Genomic DNA, 18,369 nt, shown 5'->3' with positions numbered 1-18,369 from the left:
TGCAAAGCAGTGGGGAAATTTGAAAAATTATTCATTTTGCCCTTCGAGAGGATTTTTGGCTTTGCATAATAAATCATGTTAGAGACTTTTTTATATATTCTCTCTTTAGTAACTCCTATTATAGTCTGTCAGACCAAAAACTAATCTGGACTCCACCTTTCTGATGAGTAAGAAGTCTGAGGGATTTATCACAAGTTCATGGAAAATGGAATGAAAAGATAAAACCATGTGGTAATTTATTTTTTGAAATCAGCATATGGTTTTTACTAATATGCGTTTTTTTTTAACTTTCTGAAGATCCTGCTTGCATCTGCGCTATATATGACCAGGATACACTATTTTCTCATGTAGGATTTCAGTGATTTGGAGTTTGTGAGCAATACCTGTGCCAAGATTCATGAGTTATGCCCAAAATGAACACCTGTTAGAGGAAAAGTGCATTGATAACTAGCTCTTTTCTAGCTAAGTGATATTGATCGTAAAGATAGATATCTATGCTGGAAAATTTCACTATTTAAAAGAGAATCTATTGCCTACAAACCTGGGGAACTTCTAACAAAGGGGAAATAATCCACAGGTAACTCAAATACACACCTCTTGGGTGAACACAAATCCTCAGCAAACAGGTACCTGAGAAACATGTGACTCCATTATTAGGGTACCAGGAGACTGGAAAACAGGAACCATGCCCTCTTCACAAATATCCTTAAAGCCTAGTACCATACCTGAAACTTGGCTGGCTTTCAAAAATGTGATAATAACAGAAAGAAAAAGGAAAAGGAAACAGGAAGCAGAAAAAAAAAACAAATCATGGAAGACAAAGCATTAAATTAGAGACGTAGCTTATGAGAAATAAGTTCAAGTTACTGGAAGGGAATTATTGAATAAAGGGAGTCTGAATGGTTATGCTGGTGCTTAATAATGAATTTCTGGAAACAGTCTTGTTTTTGGATAGCTCCATTGACACAGATTAAGCCATCATTGGAGTATGACTGAAAATTCATGATTGGAAGTTGCTACGCCTCTTGGAGGCATGACTATCTATATTCAGTCTCAGCCCCTGGGCTTCTCACCCACAATAATTTTTAAATTTTGCATTTATTTCAGTTCTGTTTCAAAGGCAGAGAGAGACTCTGCTATCCACAGGTTCAATACCCAAATGCCTGCCACAGCTAGAGCTTAACCAGGCCAAAACTAGGAGCCATGAACTAAGCCATCATCTGCTACCTCCCAGAATTAGAAGCAGCAGGAACCTGAAATCCTAACTGGAATTGAGACTTGGACTTAGGCACTGTGATGTGGGTGTCCCAATCAGTATCTTTAACCACTGTTGCACACAAAGTAAGTTTCTGAAAAGTTTGTTTTCAAGAGGTATAAGCCACAAACTTCATGCAAAATGTAAGAGCAATAGCCCTTTCAATACTGTTTTTGCTGCAACCCATGGGCTTTGATATTTTTGTTCTTTCATGTCTTCAAAATAGTTTCTTTTCTGTTATTAAATTCTTCATTGACTCATAGATCATACAGTAGCACCATTTTCTCCAAAGCTTTTTTTTTTTCTGTTTTATTTCTTCATCGACACATTGGTCATTCCTTGCATGTTATTTAACTCCATGGTGGTGTAAGCTTTTTTTTTTTTAAATGTTATTTCTCTTGTTGATTTTGTTCTATGGCTTTTCATTTAAGGGAATGTATAGTAATGGCATAATAGAGACTTACATATACAGGTGTGAAGATGCAGTGCAGTATACATCTCTGCTTTCAAATCAAAGGACTCCCAGTAGACTGCTGGACGTATCTTGACAATAGGATGCTGGGCTATCTGCCATTGTCTATACTGGCAATCTCAGAAACACTTGAATAGCAGATTGATGGATTCATGACTGCTTATGTAGAACTATACTATTGTAATAATATGGGGGAAATCAGCTGGGGGGAAGGAATTTGAGGAGGGGATAAGGGAAATCCCATAGCCTATGGAATGTATCATAAAATTAAAAATAAAACAGAAGGGGGAAAGAAAGTTGAATTAAAAGTCAGAGTACAGAGTCAAAAAGAAAATGCTGCTAGATAATCTCTCTTCACTATTTTGAGAAATAACGTTCAGAATATGAGAAAAGAAGTAGCAACTGCTCACTAATACATACTGGCTCATATTGTAACCAAAGAAAATCAGCAACTAGAGAAGATTTAGAATCCGGGATTTATGAAATTAATTGAAAAGGAAGAGGACAATCATCAAATGTCAAAGAACAGAAAACAGGGAAAATATAGCCCAATTTTCTTGTGACCTTGATATGAAAAATAAAAGTGAAAATGCATGATTCAGTAGAAAATACAGTATAAATTTTGAAGTGTTACAAGAAGAAAAAATTTAAAAATCAGGTAAATACGGTTTAATCCAGACCACTGATGTAAGAGTAATAGCTAATTTAGCTTAAGTTCTAACATTAATTATTTCTGTGACCTTGAGCAAGTCATTTCACTTCTCTGGGTGAACTTAAATAATAACAGTGATAGAATTCTATGATACTGATATTATAGAGATTACTTTCAAAAATATATTCAAGAGAAAGTGTTTTACTCAGTGTAGTCTAACTGCTCTAACAACTACAAATATTAATGGGTTAACAAATTACAAGTTTATTTCTCTCATGGCACAATCCAGTGACTACCAGGTGGTAATGGAATAACGGAAGTGGTCCTTCTCTGAGCGTTTTTATAACCCTATAGTCATTCGCTTCCTGAGTTCTCTCCCAGATCTTCACATTGTCTCAGCAAGCAATGATAGAGAGTATAGGGGACTGAGCTGGAGATTGTTTTAGGGGGCCAAACATGACCAGTAGCTGCCTCAATTCCACCAGAGTTCCATCAGCAATGCCTTTGTCGCATTTTCCTACTTGTATTGGTCTGTTTTATGTTGCTGGGTAACTTTGTAAATGAAAAAAAAAAACCAGTTTATTTTACTTCATAGTTCCTGAAACTGAAAATCTAAGATCCTGCAGACCTGTCTGTTGAGCCTCTGGTCAAATTCTTTTGGCACCATCACAGCAAGATGCACAACATCACATAGCAAGAGTGCCCATGAGGCCAGCTGGTAGTGCATGAGGAAGGGAGACAGGGAAGATGTCAGGCTCACTTTAACTGCAGTCTCTTAGAGCAAATCCCATGAGAGCTAGAACTCCCACAAGACCAAATGACTCCCTCTCTGCAGGAAAGTGAGGCCTGACTGCCTCCTATTAGGCCCAGCTCTTAAAGTCTTCCCACTTCCCAACACCACCACAGAATCGACCGGCTTCCAGCATATAGACCTCTGGGGACAAGCCAGATGCAAACCATAGCACCACCTAACTGCCAAGGAGTCCTCATCTGCTGTGTGCCCAGGAATTAAAGGAAAAGGGATCTGCTGAGCATGTCACAAGCTCTGACATAGTTTACCCTTCTGGTCACCCAGTATAGGACTCACTGTTTCTCCCACATAAAGAATATGGTAGTCCTTTCTCAAGGCAGGCAAGCTCAGATCCAGTCCAGCTCAAAGTCCATAATCTCTGGAGTATGCTTAATCTTTCCCATCAGGTCAACTTTGACACCACGGTTCTGGTGACCTGTGATCCAAAAAAGTTATCCTCACACATCACCGCGCAGGTGTAATGATGAAGCAGGATCTAGATGACTTCAGCAAAAATTCCCAAGTGTAATCTAAAAAGGGAAGCAAGGAAGTCACAGTACTCACCAGGCATGTGGGGGTCTGCAGTGCTCGGAAAGTCATTGCAAAGGCCACTAAATCAGTTTTCTGCAGTTTGATGTAATAATTACCACAGATCTAGGGTTACAAATAATGCCCATTTATTATCTCACCGTTTCTGCAAGTGACTCAGCTGGGTTCTCTGCTCTGGGTTTCACAAAGCTGAAATCCATGTGTTGTCTGGAAGAATCCACTTACAAGCTCGTTCAGGTTGTTGGCAGAATTCAGTTGAAGTTGCCATAATGAGGCCCTTATTTCTTTGGCTGCTGTCTGTTGGGGTTCTTTCTCTGGCTCTAGAGGCACCTCCATTTTTAAAGCAGCAATGACACACTGCTTTCTCTCACTTGTAATCTCTCTGACTTCCCTTCTGCTATTTCCCAGAGAAGCGCTGAACATTGCAGGGCCAATGTAATTACAGTTCATGTGATGCAACATAGTAACAAGCACTGTTATTGAGAGCATCCAAGCCCACTTACATCTGGTGTCAGGCCCAGGGGGAAGCCTTGTGCAGCCCTTCTTCCTGGGCCACCATCTCACTGCCCCATGTTTGCAAACAGAGTAGTGTTTAAATAGTGTATTGGCAAACAGGATATTGTTTAAATGCTGAGGAGGAGAAAAAACTCACCTCACCAATTGTCAGTTGTCAAGGTAGCCAGGACAGTAACACTACCACAGTTTCCTAATTGGTTAGAGAACACCAATGGGGAAGGTTTTTGTAGGTTTCCGTCAAGATGAGCATCCATCATTGGGACCCCTGCCCAGCTGAGCAACAATGAGGGGCTAGGGAACCCTTGGAACCCAAGACAATTCCTGAAACCCCATTACTGTCCTTCTTTCCTTTGAGGAGACATTTCATCTTCCAGCCCCCTTCCAGGAAGTGCTGTCACCTTCCCTTTTCCTTCCACCTCCACTTGTTCACTTTGCAAATAAAATTCCTCTGCCTGCCACCGATTCCTGGATTTTTCTTTCTTTTTTATTTTTTAGATTTATTTAATTTGTATTTGCAAGGCAGATTTTACAGAGAGAGAGGGAGAGAGATAGAGGTCCCCCATCCACTAAGATAATCCCAAATGGCTGCAACTACTGGAGCTGAACCATTCCGAAGTCAGGAACCAGGAGCTTCTTCCTGGTCTCCCACATATGTGCAGGGGCTCAAGGACTTGAGCCATCCTCTGCTGTTTTCCCAGGCTGTAAGCAGGGATCTGGGATCTGGATCAGAAGTAGAATAGCTGGGACATCAAGTGGGCACCCATATGATGGAGAATTAGGCTGATATGGCACCTTACTGGCACCCTTTTTCTTTCTTAATAAGCTGAGAACTCACTGAGCTTTGCTGATAACAGTTGTCTCATAGCCGAAACTTCCACTCTTTAGGATGGGACATCTGTGGGTAGCCATTTCAGACATCCTGCCTCCAGTCTTGATTAGGGAGTGGTCGACTAGACCTCTGTATTCTGTTGTGGTGAATACTCCCATATGCACTGCTTGCTGCAGCCCTCGGCTTCCCCATGAGGACCCTTCACTGTATATAATCTCTCTTGGCCACATTTAGAGTGGGTAGGAGGGAGTAAGGCCCCAGGTGAAGCACAGCTTTTGTAGTCTGCTTTCTGCTGCTGTAAGCTTAGGAGCCCTGAATTGCTTTTCTAATTTGAACAAAGGTGTTTTTATAGTCTGGCTTGTGTTTCTTTGTAAATACAACATCTTCACAAACTTAGATTTGTGGTTTAATTCCATCTGCCCATCATATCCCAAATCCTTTCCCAGTAATGATTCTCAAGACTGGATCTCACATCTCTCCCTCTTTCCCATCTAGTGGTGGATATATTCCATTCATTTGAAACTACAAAATGGAAGGTTTATGTCCTTAATGTAGCTATTGCTGTTGAGCTGAGTTGATCTGGTCAACTGACAGTCTGGCTACGGGTGGCCTTTCAAGATATCATGCGTAAGGTTACCACTTTAATAAGTGTTTTGTTTTAAACACAGCATAGGGCACAGTCTTTATGAGCTTTAATATTAGTTTCTTGCTTCCTACCTTTTGACCATTAAATGAATTCTCGTATTTTGGAATTGTATCATTGAAGCACCCCATTTCTGGTTCAGCTGTTGGCATTAGAGTAGTCCAGCAGCAATAACAGACATTCCTAAATCTGAGTGGCTTGACACACACATTTTATTTCTTGCCTTCATCACAGTTCATGTTGTGTCTATCCATTCAGAAACACAGCATCATTTAGTGATTCATTTTCTGAAGCCTCCAAGACTTCCACAGAACCCCTTTGATTTTATCAGAGAAGACCACAAAGAGGGTGTGAATTATTGTGGGTGAGAGTGTACCAGGTTCGGAACGCACATGTTCTCCTGAAACTAGCACAGAAAAGAAAAAAAAAGCTGTCAAATCACATTGGCAAAGATTTGATCACAAGAAAACATACTTAATTTACTTCAAATATAATAGGCCAGGAAGGTATAGGAAACTAACATTAGGGATGAGCCACCTCCATGTGGTGGCCCATAACGTAAAGTCCTAAGAACCAGGGACTTCTGACTTGGTTCTGGGGGAGAGTAATGGCCAAAGTGTCCTAATTCAAAGGTGGAGTGAGACTGTGGCTCAACTCCATAGAATGAGGAGGCATTTGGCTCTGCCAAAGATTTGGAAATGTGCTTTTATTTTCAAAATCAGGCATGTGACACTCTACAGTTCAACACTGACACACCTGTGTGAGGTTTAACAACTGACAGCCAGTGATACACAAACCCACCATCTCTCTCTCCATGTACTCTGTCAGGCTGGATGTGGGGAGCATTACATAGGGCTTTGTGGTGGTCAGAAAGTGAAGATCCTTTTATGAGGTGATGATGTCTGCAATGACACACACAGCACATCACTCTGAAGCTGAACTTGGGCAACCAGATGTCTTAGGCAAAGCAGAAATGGCAGGCTGAGGGTGCATTTAAGGGGAAAATATTTTTTCAGATCAACATGACCACCGGAAGTACCTGACCTATGCCTTTCCATTTCATAACTGCTTTGGCACACCTGCAATTACTTCCCATTGAGTTTTTAATTTCCAGAATGTATAGACCGATAAGACTTCTTCAGCCACTCAACAGTAAATGTGGCTACTCTTCTCCCTTTTAGACACCTCCTCTCACTGACCTCCCTCAGTAGTGTGGGCAAAGGCTTGTGTCTGAAGTACTTTAGCAAACCTCTCTGTGGAGTACCAGGAGGTGAAGCTCTCCACATCTATTTCCATGGTCTTTGTCTCACCTGGAAACAAGGGTGGGAGCACTTTGGTCAAGTCATGGTAGTGCAGCTCAGCGTGGTCCTTTTTAAAGAGGAGCAGAGGCTGTATGGCCCAGCTAGTATCTTGCCTGCCCCATAGTCGCTTCTCTGGAACTCCACTGAGAACCTGTCTTTTGATTCTGAAGGTCTCACATAGTAAAAGTTCCTTCAAGTTGTATTAGGTTATCTCTGGAAGAGGCCACGTGAACTATTCACCCGTGCCCTCAAAGTCCTTCTGTTCTTCTGTGTACCTCTTTACCTTAATGGCACGTCCTTGGTCCACCCCTGCATGGGTTCTTTCACAGCTGTGTCCCAGCACACTGTAAAGGATGCTCCTTCCAGTAAAGCAGCTGTTTTCAGGTAGGGACTGGTCTAGGGAAGCTTCCCTAAGGTGAATGAATACTCTGAGATCATCCCTTGTTGCTGTCTTGTAAAGATGGCTGAGGACTATTAGAACAATCTGAGACTGAAAAAAAGTGACTTTTTCATGGACATTAGGGCAATGATGATGCTAGTAGCATGAAGAATGTCAGCTGTTCCCAGGCTACTCTCCACCTTCTTGAATATTACTTGTATTTTAAATCAATATTAAATGATACTCTCCCAAGTGTGAGCCACCATGCTAGCCACTTCCCCAAGAGATGGGTAAGGCATGGTTCTTGTCTTGGAGGAAAAATGCACAGGAACACATATACATGAATGAGTTACTATAATATGTTGTAGACAAAGGTCAATGGTACAATAGTGCCAGAAAGCTCAGTGCAGGTTGTTCCCTATGAGGTTGGGCTTAGTGCAGAGTGTGGAAGGATGTTGCCAAAGCCTGTGTGGTGGGACTGGTTTCTGCACTTGGTCCTAAACAGTGACTAGAAGACTGGAAGGAGGGCTACTATCAAGGGAAGAGCCATGAGAGAAACTGTTTAGCTGGGAACCAGACATGGTTTAGGGTAAGTGAAGCACCACTTGGAGAAGTGAGACTGGAAGGTAAGGCATCCAGTTAGGAGATCACTGGCAGGGCCATGGAAGTGTTGGAGCTAAGAGTACAACCCCTCCAACCAGGTGACCTGAGTTTGAATTCCAGCTCCATGATTACCTATCTGGGTGTCCTTGGCAAATTACTTGACTTTTTTTGAGCTTCATTTTCCTTATCTGAAAATAAGAAAGGTTCATCTCATAGTCTTTTGTTTTTTTTTTTTTAAGAACTAGATGAATTAATACCTATGTAATACTGAGAACAACAGTTGGCTCACAATAAGTTCTGTTTGAAGGTTAGCCATGGAAGCAAGCAGTATCAATAAAACAAAGAACAAAAGCAAAACCACCACAAGAAAACCCACACAGACTCCAAGTCCCTCTCTCCCAAAGCATAAGGTTTCATTCAAAGACAGTGGCTGTCAAGATGGGGAGAGAAGTCAACTTGGAGATGGGATGTGTTCCTTTGGTTTATGCTAAGCATTTTGGAATGCCCTGAAACACATGCTAGGATTGAAAAATCCCACTTGAACTAAAGTGCTGAGGCACAACGGCCTCCTTACATGTGGGTGCATATCTAGAGTTGGAGACTGAGACTGAAAGCTGCATTTCTCCTCACATACCTAAGAGATGGGTTAACTGCCTTCAAAAGGAGAGAACAAGTAGGGAATGGGCTGTGCTATACAGCAACTTAGAACTGGTGTTTTAAATGGAGACTGGCAAGTTTGCCATGGAAGCTATGAGTCTTTAGTGGTTTTCAAACATCAACCTGTGTGGAGAGCTCATGGAACTCTCAATGAGTGCTTGGTGGTTGCCTCACACATAATAAGATTTGTTGGTTGGTTTGGCATGCATCCTACTTTTCCAGAACACACCAAGAGCACACTTTTGGAGGGCTGTTGGCTTTGTACACATGCATTTTGTTATTGTTGTTGTTATGTGTTTGCAGATGCATATAAATTCACATCTCCCCATTTCATTTCAAGCACTGATCTAAATTCAGCCTGTTCGTTTTTTTTTTTTTTTTCTGAGAAACATTTCCCACTTCTGTAAAATAAAACTTATGGATAAGATTTCTTCCCAAGGGGAGAAGGGAAGGCCTAAAGATAGTCATTCAAATGAGATGGGATAATGGGAAGATATTCATGTTGTATCACCAAATTCCAGGTCTGATCCTTAGCATCACTATTAGTTGTTAAGTATAATTCTTCCTGACAACCCTCTGTAGAGAAGTAAGGGGAAGAGAATGAGTTTCCGTCTGTCCCCCCAGTGTTCTAGTTCTGCTTGGCCATTTGAACAAAGGGTTAGAACTTCCCTTTGCTTCATGTTCCTTGGTGAAAGTGACTTCCTGGTCCACCAGAAGCCTTCCCAGAGCAGTTTTGTTGATCCTCCAAGAACATCAAGTTGCTGTCTGTGAGTAGCTCCACAGGGTGTCAAGTGTGAAAAGCAGTCTTCCTCATTCCTTGACAGGATGGACACCAGTGTGTCCACACATAGGGTTGATGCACTATACGGAGGGCTGAGCTGGAGCGAGGTGGCAGCTGGGGATCAGGCACCCTATTGCTCTGCAGGCTGCTCTTGCTGGAGCCCCGAGCTCCACCACGAGTCCCTCTGGGCTGCTGAGCAAGTTGTTCCAAGGGGTCCATCAGTCTGCTCCACACAAGAGTTATAGGAGTTGTAGAGCCCGAGTACCACAGTCAAGACCAACATCGCTGCAGCCATCATCCAGATGACTTGCCAGTGTTGGCAGAGCTTGGGATACATGACTTGTAAGAAATGGACCAATTCTTCAAATTTGCTGTTAATGAAGAAATAGGTGGAGAGTTTAGTATTGTGGGCACATATATGAGGCCCAGGCACACAGTTGTCTGGGGACACTGTCTATGCTTGCTAGACTATGGTTCTCAGACTCACCAGTGTGTAGAATACTTTGACAAAAGTTATGTAGATTACCATAGACCGAATGAATGAGAATCTCCAAAGTTATGGCCAAGTCATCTGTACTTTGTCACATGTGATTTTGCTGCTACTAGTCCATAGTCATGACATGTGGAGCTACTGCTCAAGAACATTATTCCTTGTTTGATGATTCATCTAGTCACACATTCCTCATTTGTTCTTGGAAGGGTTTGATACCTGGACTCCCCCAAGCCCCAGGCTATAAGGTCGGCTTACATATATGTGCATCCAGACAGGATCAGAATCCTTCCTGCTCTCAGCTGTGTCAGCAGTCATTTTCTACATTCTAATACTATGCCTTTATACTAAGTTGTGTGTGACATATTGCTCTCAGTTCCATGTCTGATAGTATCTAACACAGGAGTGTACTGAACTCTCAGAAAGTGCTGTCCAGTGATAAATGACCAGGAGCTCACTTCAAGCCACCCTGTGAGAATCCAGAAGGCAGTGACCTCTAGCAGTTTCTGGGTGGCTTGTTAAAGATGTTTTCTCAGCCTCACTCATATTAATTCTTTAATTTCTCCCTTCTCTCCCTTCCCTCCCTTGACTGTCTCCATAGTCTTCTAACCTTTCCTTCTCTTTCATTCTCTCTTCTTTTTTTTTTAAGATTTATTTTATTTTCATTACAAAGTCAGATATACAGAGAGGAGGAGACAGAGAAGAAGATCTTCCGTCCAATGATGCACTCCCCAAGTGAACGCAATGGCCAGTACTATGCCAATCTGAAGCCAGGAGCCAGGAACTTCTTCCAGGTCTCCCACACTGGAACAGGGTCCCAAGGCTCTGAGCCATCCTTGACTGCTTTTCCAGGCCACAGGCAGAGAGCTGGATGGGAAGTGGGGCTACTGGGATTAGAGCTGGAGCCCATATGGGATCCCGGGGCGTTCAAGGTGAGGACTTTAGCCACTAGGCTGCAGTGCTGGACCCCATTCTCTCTTCTTTACACTGCTCCTCCATTTCTTTTTCTTCCACCCTTTAAAAGACCTATTTGTTTTTATTTGAAAGGCAGATTTTACAGAAAGGAGGAGAGACAGAGAATCTTCCTTTGCTGTTCGCTCCCCAAATGACTGTAACAGCCAGTCTGAAGCCAGGAGCCAAGAGCTTCCTCCAGGTTGCCTACATTGGTGCAGGGACCAAAGGACCTGAGCTACCATCTGCTGCTTTCCCAGGCCATAAGAAGAAAGCTGGATTGGGAGTAGAGCAGCTGAGATATGAACGGGCGCCTACATGGGATGCTGGTGCCATAGGGTAGAGGATTAGCCAACTACACCACATAACAGCTCCTATTATTTCCCATTTTTCCTCTTGCTTCTTTCCCATCTGTCTTTCAACTTTTCTTCACTGTTTGTAACCTAGTGACTATCAAGTTTGACAGCTCTCTTTGGGGAGTCAATTCTAGAGTTTTCTGAGAATCCCTAGCCACCTGCTTTAAGCTAGTGTTCTTTCCTGCCTTTTAATTCCAGTTACATTTGAAAAATATGAAAAATGAGAACACCAAGGATTATGAAACCAAGAAGGTGGAGACAGTGACAAAAGGGCTTCCCAAAAACCCTGAGAACCACAGATAATGCCACACATTGACTATTGAGCTGAGATGAGCTCGAATTCAGAGTTAGTAGAAAATAGATAACTTCCAATGATTGAAAAAAAAAATGCCCTCTTCAGAAAGTAAACAGATGCTAAAGCCCCCAGCAGACAGTGGTTATCTTCCTTCCCATGTAGGAACCTATTAGGTCCTTTGGAACATAATTAAGCAAAATATGAAAGTGCTAAGTGATGTGAAAATTACTTTTGCAAGGATTCGAGGGAGAACTTGGAAATGGAAGCTCATTTTCCTTCAGCTCTGTTTAGATGCTTTGGTTTCCATATAGATGTTATTACATGATAAGACAGAGTCTGTCTTTGAGGCTATATTTTTGCATCCTCCAGTCATACTGCTGGGGCTGTGAGAATCCCACTCTAACCACACTCTTGAGAGGCCTGTAAGGGAGAAGGGTAGGATTTTACTTTGGACCTATTTCTAGTCCATAAAAGAGCTTAGATATTGGACTGGAAGTGCAATTCCTTTAGAACCAGGAAGGGAGCGGGTGGAGCCGGCAGGGAGTATATGGGGGGGGGTGCCCTTGCTGGACAGCTACTCCCACTGGAGAGCGTGGGCTGGGATGGGGGCAGACCAGACTAAGCAGGGCTATAACACCTGTAGCCTCAGGTGGACTAGATCAGGGAAAGACCAGGCTGGGTTGATTATTCCTACTGGTACAAACAAAATTAGAGTGGGTGAGGGTTGTTTGGGCTTAGCCACAGCATCAGCTAGTAGAAGCTGGCACTGGGGGCTAATTCTGTCAAGTCAAACCACAGAACTACCTGGAGAGAACATAATCCAGGAGTGAGAGAGGCCTGGGAGGGAAATAGTGGGCTCCTCCCTCTTGGGTTACCACTCCCATGGAAGGGCACGAAAACCAGGACAGGGGCTGGGGTGTAATGGGGTGTGGGACAGACTGGACTACTGCTATACAAACTGGCAAACCAAGGTAGGGGGCGGGCCTGATGGAGGTTATTGTGGGTCGCTCCAACTAGGCTGTAGCTCCCACTTGTTTATGCAAGGGCCGAGTATATGCTGGGCAGAACCAGGCTGGACTGCAACACCCATTGGTTCCAGTGGAAGTCGGGGCTGGAAACAGAATCAAGCCAGCAATTGTGACCACCAGCTGATCAGGGTGATGGACTGTGCCGGGCCCTGTACTTGCTAGTACATACAAGAATCTGGTCAGAGAACACCTCAGACAAAGTTTCATTGGAGATCTCCCCAGTTGAAATGCTGGACTCAGAACCCTAACCCACAGAAGACAGAACAGGTCAATCAACCATCTCAGCTATATGTTGGCAGCGAAATACGGGGCAAACAGAGACTCTATGATGGACTGTGTCAATCAATGGATTCTTCAAAGACCTCATAGTGCTTGGAGTGGCAAGATTGGCAGCAGTTTATAACTGTTGCAATATCAAAACCACTTGAGCAAGAACCTCGGCGCATACCCTACATCCGGGACCTGGGGAGGGTGGGAAATTGGGTGGGCCTTCTCTCTTAATACCTCCCTTTACACATGAAGGGAACAAAATGGAAATAATAGTCTTACCCACTTTCCTATAGTCCTTGAATCTTTTTACCCTAATTAACTATGTAAAGATTGTCAAAAAATAATAAAAAATTATAATAAAAAAACAAGTAAACAAAAGTTCTTTGAGAATACTTGGAAAAGTGGAGGAAGTAAGCCTAAATACCAGGTTTGAACAGTCAGTGGGAGAAAAGACAAAGTTCTCTCTGTATGTGCGTTTAGACAAAGTTCTATATTGTACCTTTGAGTTCTCATTTGTTCAAAGTCCATTTTAAAAAGAATTTACAACATATTACAACGATTAAGAACTTCAGACAAAAGGTCTTTAGTGTTTGAGATCGAGTCTCTTAAATAAGAGGTTGGCTACTGGGCTTACTTCAGTATTTTTAAAATGCACTAACAAGGGCCCGGCGCAGTGGCACAAGTGGTTAAAGGTCCTCGCCTTGCATGCCTGGGATCCCATATGGGCACCGGTTCTAATCCCGGCAGCCCCGCTTCCCTTCCAGCTCCCTGCCTGTGGCCTGGAAAAGCAGTCAAGGACAGCCCAAGGCTTTGGGACCCTGCACCCATGTGGGAGACCCGGAAGAGGCTCCTGGCTTCGGACCGGCATAGTATTGGCCCGTTGCGCTCACTTGGGGAGTGAATCATCGGATGGAAGATCTTCCTCTCTGTCTCTCCTCTCTGTATATCCGCCTTTCCAATGAAAAAATAATAAAAATAAATCTTTAAAATGCACTAACAAGAATTTATTTTTAAAAAGATTGATTTGGTTGAAAAGCAGAGTGACAGACACAAAGATGGAGAAAAGATACATTACCCCTTCATTGGTTTACTCTCCAAACACTTGTAAATCCAGGGATAGACCAGGCTGAAGCCAGGAGCCAGGAACTCTAATGTGGGTGGCAGTACTCAAATACTTGGGTTATTATCTGCTACCTCCTGGGTGCATTATCAGGGCGCTGGAGCATAAGTGGAGTAGCTGGACTCAAACCAATATTATAATATAGGCTATGGATGTCCCAAGCAGCGGCTTAACCCACTGTACCCAGCCTGACATGGGGCTTTTAATGACTTTAGACCTTGTTAATGAGATGCCAAACTTTTCCTGGGTGTTAATGTGCAAGTGTTGTAGGCCACTGTAGCTCTAAGGGACTCAGGAAGAGATGAGGATAGCCTGGTTTTAAAGACACCAGCTCTCAGCCCCAGTCCAGCTTTGGATCACAAATGGGGAAGGGTCCTTCTGACCAGGGGTGGGCAACTTAACTGACAGTGACATTGGTCTTTCTGGAGAAGAGGAAGCCACAAGGGGCCTGAAAAGGTTAATTCAATTCCCTGTTTGGAAGGTTGGAGACCTATGTCTGGCATCCATGTCCTGAACTAAAGCATGTTTTCAAAACTAAAAAGCAAATGTAAGAGACAGCAAAGTTGGAAAGACAGAATGAGGCCTCTCAGGACCTGTGGGACAAAGAGGATACTCCTTGGGCAATGGATGCTGCAGGTGGCCACTACCAAGCACTGATGACCAGAGGCTGGACAAAAAAAAGGAAACAAAGCCCTATTTCCTCTGGGATTTCATGCAAGGGAAGGAGCTACTTGTAGCTCAATCAAATTTTTTAGATGCCTTATCTCAGTGTCTTATGCATTGAGCCCTGCGCTTTGTATACCAGACTGTTTATATTCCATGTTCTCTCCTTATTCAATCTTCTTTGTTTCTTCTCAGTGTTTGGAAGTTTTAAAAGTTGCAGCCTTTCTTAGTTTATTAAGAGATGCATAGGAAAAGACAGGCTGCAGGCTTACCTGCTGGGAGATGTGGTGGAAGGCAATGTGGGGGTCTGAAAAGTGACAGCAACAGACCCCAACTACTTACAGCAGAGGTTCCATTTACGAGTGTGTGTGTGTGTGTATGTGTGTATGTGTATGTATTTACTTATTTACTTGAGAAGCAAAGGAGGAAAGAGGGGAGAGGAAATGTGGTGCTTCCATTCCTGGTTCACTTCCCCAAATGCTCAGGAGGACTTGAATTGGGCTAGACTACAGCCAGGATCTGGTAACTCCATTCAGGTCCTGTCCCATGTGGGAGGCAGGGATCCAAGTGTGTTGGTAGGAAGCCGGAGTCAGGACGGGAACCTAAGCTTGAACCCAGGAATTTCAATATGGCATACAGGTCCCAAGGAGCCACACAGCCACCAGGACTGCACTTTCATTGTTAAACTTGGAGGCAGGTGGTATATCCTAACAGGTTTGTGTTCAACAATGAAGCATTTTCCTCAGTTTTCCTTCCCTTCATCTGTGGTGTTGGACCTGAAGATTGAGCCCTCTCACTCTGGTTGAATCTTCCACCTGCGGGGCACCACTAGCGGCTCCCCTGTGCTTTGAGGCGTAGCTGTTTTGCTTCTGATCTTCCCCTTACTACCTTTTTTATTGCCAGCACATGACTTCCTGAGTTTGCTCTCAGTGAGACCCAGACACTTACCCCATGCCAAGTTCAACAAGTAATTATATAATTTATTATTCTGTCTGGAGCTGCCCTAGACCTTAACATAGGCATATAAAAACAAAGATTTGTGAAGTATATTCTAGTCTCTTAAAATACATTTCAAAAATAAAAGTTCCTAATTGGATGTTCACAGGGCTCTGCAACTTACTCATATAATCAATATTAAAACAACAAACAAAATTTAATGTGGATTACTGTAACTAATAGAGACAGTAAAGTAGAATATATGAAATTAGGGCTGTCTGAAAATCCAGCTCATTGATGTGATCATTGTGTCTGTGGGTCAGAGTTTATCTTTTGTTTGGGCACCAGTCTGTTCTGCCCCAAGCATGTCCTTGAAGGGGATAACCCTGACCCTCTGGGGCTGAGACCCTATTCCTATACCTAACCACATGAAATGCCCTGGAGGTAGGGCATCCTACTACATCCTAAAGGCCCGGTGGGACTACTAGCCGTGCAGGATGCCATAGCTATACTCTTCTTAACTGCATGTTACATCATCCTTCTTATTTAGGAAAGAATATACTTTAAATACAAAGTAATTTTCAAGAAAAAACCAAGCACTCCTAATTAAAAGTAAAGGCACTGTCCAGATGGTTGAGCTTGTTGCCCTGTTGGAGACTTTATCTTTGCCACTGAGCTGAGTCAGCCCCTTCTTCCATGTGTCCCCTGAGCCCCTGCTCTTCAGGCCAGCTCCCTTGGCCTGGATCCGTTCATGTAGATGACTAGGAAGTGAGCTGGTCATGATGTGGTTGAGTTCTTCACCCTTTCTGGCTCCTGCCCATGCCCACCACTGACTCCTGAGTTTCAGAAAACACCCATTGTTAACTATTTTGGCTCCTTGGGATCTCCTCTCCTCTCTGCACTCCTCCCATCCCCCACACACCGCCAATGTAAGTGTTTTCTTGGCTTCTTTGGCTACTAGTGCGGGCCTGGACCCATGCTACCCTGGCCTGGCATCTCCAGGGACTTTGTGCAATTAAGTGATGAGGTGAACTGTGAGCCATTTCTACAGAGGCAAGCCAAGGGTCCCGACAGGCTTCCAACCTGCGCCTGTGGTCCTTCTCCTCCTCCTCACTCCCCTCGACCTCTTCAGCTTCCTCGGGACTCTCACTCTTCTGTTCCTCCTCCTCTTCCCTCAGGTCTTGAAGTTCTTTGGTCTTCTTCAGACCTTCCTGGTACCTAGAGGACAAAAAGGAACAACTGAGTCTGGGAAGGCCAGTCTTTAGAGCATCTTTTCCTTAGTTGGGAGGGGAGTACCTCTGATCATGACGCACTTCCTGTGATCCCACATAACAGGAAAACACCGGGAAGCTCCATCGAACCCCAAAGTGGCACACGTCAGTATAATTTCCCCTACTCCTCAGTCATCCTTCCTGTTTATGGGACAGTGTGACAAACCTGACAGGGAAAAATATGTGGTCCAGGCCTTCCTGATGGGTTCTTATCCTACAAAACATTTTGCAGGGATAAGATTATACTTGCTCTTTGTGTAACTTTGGAGCTTCAGTTTCTTCTCTGGAAAACGGACTGTGTCATCCCCACATTACAGGGCCTTGGAACTTTTTTTTTAAAAAACAAGCACCTAGAGAAGTACTTAGAAAATGTTTACAGTCAATGGAGAAGTCTCCTGGCCCTGCACCCCCACAATCCCCCGCTCTGTGCACACTGAGCATACAGGAAAGTTGTATGTGAAAAGACTCATTTTCCATGCAAAACCTCTTTGAGCTGCAACAGACTGTGTACAGGTCCTACAGATGTGGGCTTAAGACCACCAGTTTGGCTGGGAAAACCCAGAAACCCATGGATTCTGTGTTGGGTTGAACTATGGGGACGGGAGAAGTTCAACCATGGTTGGAGGGCATTCTCTACCTGGCATCTAGAGCTTGGGCCCTACACAGTGCTTATCCTCTCCCATGATTGACAGCTGGCCAGAACTGCTCACTTAGTAAAGGGGACAGCTGGAAGTGGAGGGAACTCATGGAGGAGGAAGTCTTAGGAAGCACAGCTACAGCTGTCTGGTGCTGTTAGCAGCAACATGAGTGTCCCAAGAATATGTAAGGAAGCCTCAGGAATCCACCCTAGGCACCTGCTTTGCAGACTATTCTAGGAAGTGGTGTTTGAGTGGCTTTCTGACAAAAAAAAAAGACAGTCTCATTATTGTCGCCACATACCCTCTGACTCTGCCTCCTTCTCTCCTTCCTGTGGAATGATCTTGCTCTTTCCTGTGAGGTTCCTTCCTGAGGCAAGGAGGTCCAGAGGGCACTGGTTGCGTCTCCAACACCTCTAAGCAATAGGAAAGGCAGGGGAGGAAATCTCCCGAGACCAGCCAGGTGCCCCCAGTGACTTTGCTCTGACTCACCCCTTGTTGTAGGCTTCTTCCTCCACCTTGGACTTGGTCTCTTGGCTCACCTCCTCCAGGCAGCTTGGGGGTGGCACGGGTGCAGAAGCTTCACACTCAGGATCCCCGTTTGTCTTTCCACTAATGGGAAGGAGGACGTACAGGGCATCATTACAAGGGAAGTGGATTTTGCATCTGGAAGCAAAATCCTGTCTCTGGCTCAATTTCTGGTCAGACCTGTGGAAACTCAGACTCTCTGAAAAGCTTTCAGATTCTCTTCAGTCCCTCTACTGAGAAACAAGATTTTATAAAGCACCAACACTGCACCAGCTCCCCCTTTTTCTCATGCTCCCAAATCCACCTTTGTTCTTACTCCAGCAGTGCTGTGAGAGGACAGACAGCTCTTGGTACCTCCACCATAGTGAGATGAGCCCAAACCTCCAGCTCACCCTATTC

General features: G+C 43.9%; 1 protein-coding gene across 1 annotated transcript in view; it reads right to left on the bottom strand.

Moving 5' to 3' along the window:
• Nucleotides 1-5,900: 5,900 nt before the first annotated feature.
• IRAG1 (inositol 1,4,5-triphosphate receptor associated 1) overlaps nucleotides 5,901-18,369 on the bottom strand; it is a 105,006-nt gene continuing 92,537 nt past the window's right edge. The window contains 3 exon segments of the mRNA XM_040989123.1: nucleotides 5,901-9,798; nucleotides 16,620-16,754; nucleotides 17,935-18,054. Of these exon segments, the coding sequence (XP_040845057.1) occupies nucleotides 9,558-9,798; nucleotides 16,620-16,754; nucleotides 17,935-18,054 (496 nt within the window). The 3' untranslated portion in view covers nucleotides 5,901-9,557.

The sequence above is a fragment of the Ochotona curzoniae genome, unplaced genomic scaffold, assembly GCF_017591425.1.
Source record: "Ochotona curzoniae isolate NIBS_2020 unplaced genomic scaffold, NIBS_Ocur_1.0 contig_517, whole genome shotgun sequence".
Taxonomy (NCBI): Eukaryota; Metazoa; Chordata; class Mammalia; order Lagomorpha; family Ochotonidae; genus Ochotona; species Ochotona curzoniae.
This window is presented reverse-complemented; position numbering and strand designations above follow the sequence as displayed.